Below are 11,887 nucleotides of genomic sequence, written 5' to 3' on the forward strand. Positions count from 1 at the left end.
CGAGAAAGTGACCCCCGCACTCCGGGGCCGCTGCCTGGATGCCAGCACAAAGGCGGCATTTCAGAGCTGAAATTTCAGCACCCAACTTGATTAAAGGATTCCACAGGCTCGGAGGAGGGTGGCAGGGGTGCGAAGTCCACTGCTCCCGGAATTAACCCTTCTTCTGAGCAGCACACTGCCCTCCCACTCCTGCGACACTCATCCTCTCCCCACTGAGCAGGGTGCGCCGTCCCAGGGGCCCTGCCTCTTGCTGGGGTCAGCCGGGCCCGGCTCCTCCTCTTCCTGGAAGGAGAGCTGCAGCGGGATGGAGGCCGGGCGGAATACTCAGGGTGTCAATCTTCCCTTCCGTCTCTGCTGGTGTCAGACACACCCTCTCATCCCCCGGGGAGGGAAGAGCCAGTGTGACTGGGCTCACCTGGAGCAGAGGGGACCCATTAGCACCTAAGGCAGAGGAAGGGGAGCTCCAGCGCTGGCCAAGCCCAGGAGCACATTATCCCAGGACCCATCCTGCCCAGGCCCCACACAAGAGGGGCTGGGAAGGAGGGCATGAGGATGGCAGCCCAGAGGTGGCCGGAGGAGGAAGGGGATAGGGTGGGGGCAGGGGTGGGCAGGTGTGCTGTCCTTGCTCCAGCTGCGGACTGCTCAGCAGGGCTCTGCCTGGGGAGGGTGGGGGATCACCACACCCCCACGCTTCCTGCTGGGGCCCTGCTCCTGAAAGGGGATCCGAGCCCACGATAAGAGGCTTGAGGCAGGTCCTCAGGAAACAATGGGTGGCTTGATGAGACCTGCTCTGTGATACTCCTGAGAAGGGAGAAGCCCCTGCAGCCAGTCCCCACTGGAAAGGAAATTGGGGGTTTCCGTGGCAACCAGCTCCCTGGGCACAAAGACATGTCTGTCTACTGGGAAGGCAGCTGAGGTGTCTCCCTGCAGCAGCCTCTGCTCTGGTGAGCGGGAAGATGAGGGAGGGATGCGGGGGACCCGCGGGGTGAAGGGCCCCTGGTGCTTATACAGAGCTGATGGTCATGGACCACTGTGACAGGTGCCTGCTCCAGGCAGCAGGCAGAAACAGGGCTGGCATCACAGACAGCTGGAGGTGGAGGGGCTGAAAGACTAAATCGTTTATTATTTACACGTAGAAAATGGGAACCAAGTGGGCAGGGGCCAGGGCAGCAGACAGCTCGGCTCAGTCGGTGATGATGAGCTCGTCGACCCCCCAGTCCTCATAGCTCCCATCGGGCAGGTAGCGGCGGATGATGATGGGGATCTTCCGGGCCCTGCGGCAGGGGGGTCACAGGTTCATAAGGGCTGCAGACGGCGTGGAGACCCTGCCCCTCCATGCCCCTTCCCTCTCCCCGCTCCCTCCTCCCTCCTGGTGGCTGACTCCTGAATGCAATAAGGATTTAGAGGAACAAGCAGCAACTCTGCCAGCCAAGAAAGTAGGGGCCGGGGGGTACAGCAGAGAGCCCTGAGGGTGCCCCCCAGACTTTGCTGGATGGAGCCAGAATCAGGGTGACTTACTTGAGTTCCTTCATGGCAATGAGCAAAGGATCTGTCTCTCCCTCCAGCTCCACCATCACAGGGGCACACATCCTGTAGGTACAGGACAGGTGATGGACAGACTGCAACACGGGCAGAAGAGCCTGGTCCTCATCTAGAAAGGTCACCTCCTAGGCAGGCAGGTATGGTGCAGAGCGCAATACAGGGGCCTTGCCGGAGACCCGGCTCAGGAAGCATCACAGACAAGTGACTGAATCTCTCCCCAGATCTCAGTAGCCTCATTTGAAACAACAAAAATATCCCCTGCCTTGCCTGACAGTGCTAAATACTAATGGCTAACAAGGAAGGCCTCACCAAGTGACATCACTCTACATGTCACCTCATTTGAGGTGAGTATTACTTTTTTAATTAATTTATTTTTATTTGAGAGTCCGAGTGTTTCCATCTGCAATCAGAGCTAGGCTGGGTCAAAGCCAGGAGCCAGGAACTTAATCCAGGTCTCCACATGGGTGGTAGGAACCTAAGTACTTGAGCCGCCACCCCTGCCACTCAGGGTCTACATCAGCAGGAGCTGGGCTCCGGAGCCAGGTCTTCTGGTAACAGATACAGGCGTCTTACCCAGCATTCTGACTGCTGAGCGGCACAGCCACTCCAGCAGACCAGTCTACATTCTTACTTTTGTGCGCTCGAGAAAACTGAATTAGTCTCCTGTTCCCAATGTATTTTCACTTTTCCTCAAAGATCCTGCAGTTTCTGCCTTATGGATGCTGATGCTGCATTGTTTGGTGCACAGATATTTACAGAGAGCACACGAGAGCGAGCACACACTCCCATCCCAGAGTCTGCATTAGCAGGAGCCAGAGGCAAGCAGTGAACCCAGGGACTCCTCGGTGGGACGCAGGCACCGTAACCACTGGGCTAAACGCCTGCTGCTGAGTAACTATTTTATTTCTATTCGACTGATGAAGAAAACTGGCACAGAGAAGTACCTTGCCCAAGGCCACATAACAGCAAGCACCAGAGCCATGATCTGAGCTCTGCCTGCTCCTAATCTAACTTCCTGTGAAATAAGCTGAAGATCTGCTAACTTAAGAAAAGTATACAGGGGGCTGGTGCTGTGGCAGAGTGGGCTAAGCCTCCACCTGCGGCGCTGGCATCCCATATGGGCACTGGCTCTAGTCCCGGCTGCTCCTCTTCCGATCCAGCTCTCTGCTGTGGCCTGGAAAGGCAGTGGAAGATGGACTAAGTGCTTGGGCCCCTGCACCCACATGGGAGACCTGGAAGAATCCCCTGGCTCCTAGCTTTGGATGGTCTCAGCTCCGGCCATTGTGTCTACCTGGGGAGTGAACCAGTGGATGGAAGACCTCTCTCTCTCTCTCTGTAATTCTACAAATAATTTCAAATAAATAAATAATTGAATCTTTAAAAAAAAAAGTACATGACCATGGCAGTTGAAGTGCGCATCACTAGGCTACCCACACTGGTCATGTCAGCTCCCCTTCCAAGGACCCTCCCAGGAGGCTGAGCCCAGTGGCTGTGGCAGTGTCCCAGCAGAAGGGGCAGCAAGAACAAAGGCCCATCTCCCTGACCACCTCAACCCAACCCCACGAGCCCTGCTCCCCTCATTTTCCTTCTCTGCGGCAGCTCACTTCCAGCCCGGCCCCTCCTGGGCTCCACAAAGGTCATGGCATTCATCTGCTTACAGCCCTTCTACGACTGCCCATAGCCACCAGGCCAGAACCCTGGCCTCACCCCCATTTACCTTTCTAGCACCTTCTGAGGCTACTTCCCTATATGTACCCCCACACTCTAGCCCTGACAAACTACTTATGGTCTCCTGGTGCTACGATTTCAATATATCCCCAAAATTCACGATAGTGGTGTTGGAGGTGGAGCCTTTGGGAGGAAACCAGGATTCGGGAAGGTCATGAGGGAGGCCCTATAACCACGTCAGTGGCTCTGTAAGGGAGCCAACAGCTTGCTGTCTGGTCATGTAGCGCCCTCTGCCATGCTGTGATGCAACACAAGGCCCTCACCAGAAATGGAGCAGCTGCAGCACCATGCTCGTGGACTTGCCACCCTCCAGGACCAGAAGCCAAACAAACTTCTTGTGAAAGACCCGGTCTCAAGTATGTTGTTACAGCAACAGAAGTGGACAAGACACCCGCACACACCGTGCCATTTCCCTCGCAGGCCTCCTAACACGCTCTTTTCTCCCTAGGAGCCTGGGATAGGCTCAAGTGTCTCCCCGCTGAATCTTCAGTACCCAGCTCATTTACATGTTTCTCTTGGCAACGACCTCACTGGGCGGTAACTGCCTGTTTGGAAGTTCTCCACACCAGACCATGAGTTCCTGGTGGCCCAGGACTGCACAGGATTCACCACCTCCTCTAGGAAGCCACCCCGATCATTCCAACTTGAGTTTACACTAACAGATCCAGTTCCCCTCTGATGCTCAGAGCACACTCCAGCGAAGGGGCCTGAGAATCTGCATTCCAAAGCTGCCCAGGTGATTCTGACCTTCTAATTTGTGACTCTCAAAAGCCCAAGAATTTCCCAAGGGCAGAGACCAAGTATTTACTTTTCTCTACACTCTCCCTTAGTAAATATTTATGTTGTCCCCAAATAGGAAGCTTTAAAGAATGTAACAAAGATGCTTTCCTGTTCGTTCAAGATATGACTGCCAGGGCATGCATTCCTCCAGCCTCTCTCAGATACAGGCTCTGTCCTGCACCACGGACTCCACAAACATGTCAACCACCCAGTGAGGAAGCAGGTGTGACACGCAGCAGCAGCCACCAGGTGGTGCCAACGAACCAGACTGACATTTCACCAGAAACAAATCCAAGAAATGTGTTCAGCGCCTAAGTGCAAGGCTGCAAGTCCAGGGCTGGGCAGAACCAGGTAAGGTAACAGCACGGCTGTCTGAGGGCTCACAATGGACAAGGACCTTAAAGCAAAAAGAGTACTACAGACTAGACCAAGGTGGACCACACCTGTTTCCAAGAAAAACAGGACTCCTGGACTTAGTAAGTGAGCTGAACTTGGCCCCAGAACCTTGAAGTGTTCCATGCTATCAAGCAACTAGTCTCCAGTCCTCTGAACTTGTCACTCAAGGCACAAGTGACATCATTCAAACCTGTGACCCAAGCTTCTTGCTGTTTCTGGCACCTGAGATACCCAAAGAGCTATTTCCCTTGACCCATTCCCCATCAGAATTCTAATTCCTTCATGAAGTTTTCCCAGTGGCCCTGCGAATATTCCTATCTCTCACTTTTTCTACCTTTTGTAGAGCATCACTCCTGTTGCACTGAATTCTGGGTACCTGTGCAAGGGCCACCTCCCTGCCAGGGACACCTGAAGACTGCATGGTGTCCTCCCTTAGCACCACAGTGACAGCGCTGACATACGGCTCCACAAGGAGGCTGTGGTTGAAAAGAATTAGTGAATTACTCTTCCTGCTGAGAATGCTCTACAGTGACAGAAATGTCCTGTATCTGTGCTATCCCCGTGGTCACACTAACCACATATGGCTACTGAGTGCTTAGAATGTGGCAAGACAGAACCTGAATTTCCCAGTACACCGCAATGGCCACACGGAACTCACGAGCGCTGTGACTGCTGGTGCAGAAGGCCTGAGTGCGGTGCTACACTCACCCAGGAGAGCAAGCAGCACCCCCAGGCCAAGAGGCCACTGCTGAAGAACAGCTGAGGGCGGGGCTGCCTCCTGGTGAAACCCTTTACTGAGATCTCCACCCGCCAGGGCGAACTGCGGAGACCAGAGGGCATCGCCGCCCCTCCAGCACCCAGGGCTCTCCCTTGCAGCTGAATCCGCACGGTCCCTCCCTGAAGCACCCCCTCCTCCACCTCCCACCAGCTTGTTCGCCATCTCTAGGGGCTCCTTTCCTCAGCCCCGGCTCCCAGCTCCCGGCAGAGGACCTAATGTTAGAGCCCCATCAATGCCGGGCGTCCCCAGGAATGCAGAGCTGACAGGCGAGCCTGGGGGGAGATGGGCCTCTTCAAGAGCCCTGCTTTCTCAAAGCACCTGCTGGCACAGCGGTGCTTTCTGGCTGGCTCCCCATGGCGCCCATGACCTCAGCAGGCGTCTCAGGTCCTCACTGCCTGTGGCTCCCAGGTTTTTCTGCAGTCAGCAGACATTCTGAGCTCCAGCCACCCACTGTCTGTCTCCCAGACCCAGCGATCCTTCCAAACTTGAAGAATAGGAGGGCCACAAATTCCTACTCTTGATCTTAGCAAAAGGCCGAGAAGCGACTAGGCCACAGATTCCTGAGTCCCCCGCACCCACCACCGCTCTGCTCTCCAGTCTTCAGCACACCGTCCTGATGGCCGTTCCCACTCCCCTGGGCCCAATGGGTGCTGCTGCAGCCACCCCTCCCGCCCCATCAACGACTCATCAGCTCGGACGGGCTAGGGGTCCCTGAGCTCGCTTCCTGCTTCACTGACCCTCAGGTGACCGCCCAGTTCTGTACTGCGCTGTCAGTCTCTCCTGTACTGCCATTTGGCGGCAGCTACTTCTCACGTCCTTTTTCTCCGTTAGACCACAGGCTCCCTGAGGGCCAAGGGCAGCACAGTGCCCGGCACACGGGGCCAGCACCACCAGTGTTCTCAGCGGCTCTGGCCGACAGAGGAGACAGTGCAGGGGCCCATTACTCACGCGATCTGGAGGGCGCGGGTGCCCAGCACGCGGGCTCGCTCATACTTGGTCATGTACGGGGTGGTGATTCGTTTCTGGTTGGCCTGTGGTCGCTCCCCAGAGGGCAGGATCTCAACATTCTCCTGGCCCTCCTGGACAGAGAGAGAGAAAAGTACGGGGAAATGTGAGTGAATTTTTCAGATGGGGGAGAGGGAGAGGTCTTCTTCTTCTTCTTTTTTTTTTTTTTTTTGACAGGCAGAGTGGACAGTGCACCGCGCTGATCTGAAGCCAGGAGCCAGGTGCTTCTCCCAGTCTCCCATGCGGGTGCAGGGCCCAAGGACTTGGGCCATCCTCCACTGCACTCCCGGGCCACACCAGAGAGCTGGCCTGGAAGAGGAGCAACCGGGACAGAATCCGGCGCCCTGACCGGGACTAGAACCCGGTGTGCCGGTGCCGCAGGCGGAGGATTAGCCTATGGAGCCGCGGCGCCGGCCGAGAGGTCTTCTATCCACTGGTTTACTCCCCAAATGGCCAGAACAGATGGAGCTGGGCTGATCCGAAGTCAGGCACCAGGAGCTTCTTCTGGGTCTCCCACATGGGGTGCAGGGGCCCAAGCACTTGGGCCATCTTCCACTGCTTTTCCCAGGCCATTAGCAGGGAGCTGGATGGGATGTGGAGCAGCCGGGACTCCAACCAGCTCCCATAGGAGATGCCAGTGCCACAGGTAGAGGCTTACCCTACTACGCCACAGCACTGGCCCCGAAAGACACAATTTAAGATTTTAAAGCCTTATTCTGAATGCTCTGTGGCTGTTGAGGGCAGGGGCAGAAGCAGATATCACTGAAGAAGATCAGAAATCAATCATCCAGGCAGGTAAGAGAGATGACTGGCAGGCTGGCACATAGAGCCACTGCCTGCAACGCTGGCATGCCATATGGGCTCTTGTTCAATTCTCAGCTGTTCCACTTCCACTCTACCTCTCTGCTGTGACCTTGCAAAAGCAATGGAAGGGGGCCAGATCTGTGGCACAGCAGGTTAAGCCACAGCCTGCAGTACTGGCATCCCACATGGGCGCTAGTTCAAGTGCCAGCTACTCCACTTCGGAATCAGCTCCCTGCTAATGTGCCTGAGAAAGCAGCAGAAGATGGCCCCAAGTCCTTAGGCCCCTGCATCCATGTGGGAGACCCAGAAGAAGCTCCTGGCTCCTCGCTTCTGTCTGACCGAGCCTGGGTCATTGCAGTTGTTTGGGGAGTGAGCCAGCAGATGTAAGATCTCTGCCTGTCTTTCTTTCTCTGTGTAACTCTTTCAAATAAGTAAATTAATAAAAAAAAAAAAAAAACAAAAACCATAGCAGTGTAAGATACACAGTGGTTGGACCCCTGCCCTCACCCATGCAGGTAACCTGGAAGAAGCTCCTGGCTTCAGTTTGGCCCAACTCTGGCCATTGCAGCCATCTGGGGAGTGAACCAGCAGATACAAGATATCTCTGTTGCTCTGTCTCTCTCCCTTTCTCTCAGTAACTCTGATTTTCAGATAATAAAATATTAAAAAAATTTTAAAAAAAGATGACTGGCAACAGAAGAGAGAGCAGAATGGGGTGAAACTGACGGCATCCTAGCTCAGGTAATTAGGTCCCTGTCACTCGCACGGACACCTGGATGGAGTTCCCAGTCCCTGGCTCTGGTCCCAGGGCCACTGTAGGCATATGGGGAGTGAACCAGTGAACGGGAGCTTGTGCTCTCTCAGCCTCTCAAATAAATAAATAAATACAATAAAATATAAACTGGATCAGGCCACTGCCTGGCTCAAAACTTGTCAGTAGCTTCCCATTGCCTTTAGGCGACAAAATCCTGCTTGGACTGGGTCCTGCTTACCTCCTGGGCTTTATCCCAGGCCACCACTCCCCCCTGGCTCCCCACAGAACATGTCAGGAGCCATCCTGACGTAGGGCCACCCTTAGCATGCATACTAAACATTCGCCACCATCTGCTGAATGAAACCAAGTCATGGGGCTGGTGCTGTGGCACAGCGATTAGGCTGCCATCAGTGACGCTGGTGCCCCATATGAGCGTCAGTTCAAATCTCGGCCGCTCCACTTCCAACCCAGCTCCCTGCAACGCACCTGGGAAAGCAGAAGGAGATGGCCCAAGTGCTCAGGCCCTTGCCACCTATGTGGGAGACCTGGATAGAGTTCCTGGCTCCTAGCTTCAGTGTGGCCCAGCCCCAGGCATTTGGGGTGTGAACTGATAGATGGAAGATCGCTCTGTCTCTCCCTCTCTCTCTGTAACTCTGCCTTCCAAGTGAATAAACAAAGAAAAGAAGAAAAGCACAAGAAAGAACTAACTGCCCCAGAAGTCATGGGTTATGGATCAGGAGGGCAACAGGCTTCAGATCTACCCAGCAAGGCACAAACAGGAGGAAGACAGTGTCAGGGGCCGGTGTTATGGTGTAGCAGGTAAAGCCACCGCCTGCAGTGCCAGCATCCTGTATGGGCAATGGTTTGAGTCCCGGCTGCTCCAATTCTGATCCAGCTCTCTGCTATGGCTTTGGAAAGCAGTAGAAGATGGCCCAAGTCCTTGGGCCCCTGCACCCACGTAGGAGACCTGGAAGAAGCTCCTGGCTCCTGGCTTTGGATCGGCGCAGCTCCAGCTATTGCAACCATTGGAGGAGTGAACCAGCAGATGGAAGAGCTCTCTCTGTGTCTCTACCTCTCTCTCTCTGCCTCTCTGTAACTCTGTCTTTCAAATAAATAAATCTTTGGGGAAAAAAACCATCCCCTGCCAGGCAGTCCAGCAGCGAGGACTGAAGAGGCGAGACCCGAGGATGAATACTGACCTCCTCGGCATTCTCCAGGTCGTCCAGCCCTTCGTCCTCCTCCACATCGTCGAAGTCATCCCCGTCAAAACTGCACAGGAAGAGACCAGCAGTCAGAGGTCACTCTCCGGAAGCCAGGGGTCATCTCACCCAGGGTGCAGCAGACACGTAATAAATACCCACTTGATGAGCGAACCTAACTGCCCCGCTTCCTCTCAGTCCTACCCCGTCTGCTCCCAGATCCCCCTGCTTCCCTCTCCAATGGGCCACACCCACCAGCATTTAAACACGTGGCTCTTTCTCCAACTTAAAAACTTAACTTCTGGGGCCTGCAGTGCCCACATCCCACATGGGCGCCGGTTCAAGTCCCGGCTGCTCCCTGCTAATGTGCCTGGGAAAGCAGCAGAGAATGGCCAAGTGCTTGGGCCGCTGCACCCACACGGGAGACCCGGAGGAAGCTCCTGCTCCTGGCTTCAGATGGGATCAGCTCCAGCCATTGCGGCCATCTGGGGAGTGAACCAGTGGACGGAAGACCTCTCTCTCTCTAATTCTTTCAAATAAATAAAAAAATAAATTTTTAAAAACAAATTTTTTAAAAAAGTTAATAGAAAAACAAAAAAACTTAACTTCTCCCCGCCCCCCAAGTCCTAATTCCTTGTTTCCCCTTGGAGCAAAATGTGTGAAATGGTCTTCCATACTCGCTGTCTCCCCACTCTGTCATCTTCAACGACCCGCACACACACGGAGCATTCGCGCCCGCGGCTCCATCAAAATCACCCCCTCCAAGTTCCCTAGTGACCTCCAGGCTGCTGCCCCCGTGCAGCTCTCCGGCCGGCCGCGCGTCTGCCCCCGCGGTCCGGCCTCTCTGTCTCGGGGCCCCCAGCACTGCTCGGTCACCGCTCACCGCCGGCCTTCTCAGTTTGGACTACGGCCCCATCCCGAGGGCTCTGTCTTCTCGCTCCCAAGCCTTAAGAAACAGAACAGAGCACCGCTCCTCCCGCGCCCCCAGCTCTCCCTTCCCGCCCCTGGCCGCGCGGCGAGCACCCACCTGGGCTACGCCCAGAACGCCCGCCGCCGCCTAAGCTCACACGACCCCGCGGGAGCAGGGGGTGTGCGGCTCTACCCCTCCTCTATAAGGCGAGCGTCCGGGGGCAGGGGTACGCTTACGTCCCAGCACCCCCGAGTCCAGCCTGCGCGCCCAGCCCCCCGCTCCCCGCGCCCTCCCGCTCCGCCGGCCCCGCAGGACCCCCGCCCCCTCAGACGCCAGCCCCTCAGGACCCCCGGCCCCCCCGCAGGACCCCCGGCCCCTCAGACGCCGGCCCCGCAGGACCCCCGGCCCCGCAGGACCCCCGCCCCCTCAGACGCCGGCCCCGCAGGACCCCCGCCCCGCAGGACCCCCGCCCCCTCAGACGCCGGCCCCTCAGGACCCCCGGCCCCCTCAGGACCCCCGGCCCCCCCGCAGGACCCCCGCCCCCTCAGACGCCGGCCCCGCAGGACCCCCGGCCCCCTCAGACGCCGGCCCCTCAGGACCCCCGGCCCCGCAGGACCCCCGGCCCCCCCGCAGGACCCCCGGCCCCGCAGGACCCCCGCCCCCTCAGACGCCGGCCCCTCAGGACCCCCGGCCCCCTCAGGACCCCCGGCCCCCCCGCAGGACCCCCGCCCCCTCAGACGCCGGCCCCGCAGGACCCCCGGCCCCCTCAGACGCCGGCCCCTCAGGACCCCCGGCCCCGCAGGACCCCCGGCCCCCTCAGACGCCGGCCCCGCAGGACCCCCGCCCCCTCAGACGCCGGCCCCGCAGGACCCCCGCCCCCTCAGACGCCGGCCCCCTCAGGACCCCCGGCCCCCTCAGACGCCGGCCCCGCAGGACCCCCGCCCCCTCAGACGCCGGCCCCGCAGGACCCCCGGCCCCCCCGCAGGACCCCCGCCCCCTCAGACGCCGGCCCCTCAGGACCCCCGGCCCCCTCAGACGCCGGCCCCTCAGGACCCCCGGCCCCCTCAGACGCCGGCCCCGCAGGACCCCCGGCCCCCCCGCAGGACCCCCGCCCCCTCAGACGCCGGCCCCGCAGGACCCCCGGCCCCCCCGCAGGACCCCCGGCCCCCTCAGACGCCGGCCCCGCAGGACCCCCGGCCCCCCCGCAGGACCCCCGGCCCCCCCGCAGGACCCCCGCCCCCTCAGACGCCGGCCCCGCAGGACCCCCGGCCCCCCCGCAGGACCCCCGCCCCCTCAGACGCCGGCCCCGCAGGACCCCCGGCCCCGCAGGACCCCCGCCCCCTCAGACGCCGGCCCCGCAGGACCCCCGGCCCCGCAGGACCCCCGCCCCCTCAGACGCCGGCCCCTCAGGACCCCCGGCCCCCTCAGGACCCCCGGCCCCGCAGGACCCCCGGCCCCCTCAGACGCCGGCCCCGCAGGACCCCCGGCCCCTCAGACGCCGGCCCCCTCAGGACCCCCGGCCCCCTCAGACGCCGGCCCCTCAGGACCCCCGGCCCCTCAGGACCCCCGGCCCCTCAGACGCCGGCCCCTCAGGACCCCCGGCCCCCTCAGGACCCCCGGGCCCCTCAGACGCCGGCCCCTCAGGACCCCCGGGCCCCTCAGACGCCGCCCCCCGAAGCCGGCCCCTCAGCCTCCTCGCTTCACCCAGCCCCTTCCGAGGCTCCCGCACTCACTTGTCCTCGTTGTCTGACATGTCGACTCAACCACCGGTTCCGAAACCCAGACCCACAAGAACACACGCGAACCCCGCGCCTCCGCCTCGCGCGGCGCTACTCCGTATTCCGCGCCTGCGCCGTGACCCAGAGACAAGCCCCTTCCGGCAGGCGGGCCGGAAGGGGAAATATGCGCGAGTGACGTGCGGCGTTGCCATGGTAGCGAGGGCCGCGTTGCCAGAGCGCGTCTCCCGGACCGCGCGGTTTCTGCTGGGCGCT

The 11,887-nt window shown here is 59.2% G+C and overlaps 1 protein-coding gene across 1 annotated transcript; it reads right to left on the minus strand.

Annotated features, from left to right (window-relative positions):
• Positions 1-1,103: 1,103 nt before the first annotated feature.
• POLR2F (RNA polymerase II, I and III subunit F) lies at positions 1,104-11,758 on the minus strand. The gene is made up of 5 exons (XM_062202859.1): positions 11,630-11,758; positions 8,987-9,056; positions 6,173-6,303; positions 1,519-1,590; positions 1,104-1,274 (listed from the first exon to the last, which is right to left on the minus strand). The coding sequence occupies exons 1-5, from the start codon at positions 11,647-11,649 to the stop codon at positions 1,184-1,186; spliced, it is 384 nt and encodes a 127-aa protein (XP_062058843.1). The 5' UTR covers positions 11,650-11,758; the 3' UTR covers positions 1,104-1,183.
• Positions 11,759-11,887: the final 129 nt, after the last annotated feature.

Source organism: Lepus europaeus, chromosome 10 (assembly GCF_033115175.1).
Source record: "Lepus europaeus isolate LE1 chromosome 10, mLepTim1.pri, whole genome shotgun sequence".
Taxonomy (NCBI): domain Eukaryota; kingdom Metazoa; phylum Chordata; class Mammalia; order Lagomorpha; family Leporidae; genus Lepus; species Lepus europaeus.

Coding starts and splice junctions, on each gene's coding strand:
- POLR2F (XM_062202859.1), bottom strand. CDS start 11,649: ATGTCAGACAACGAGGACAA. Junction 6,304..8,986: donor ACCTGGAGAATGCCGAGGAG/GTCAGTATTCAT, acceptor CTCTCTGTCCAG/GAGGGCCAGGAGAATGTTGA. Junction 1,591..6,172: donor ACCCGCGCCCTCCAGATCGC/GTGAGTAATGGG, acceptor CTGTACCTACAG/GATGTGTGCCCCTGTGATGG.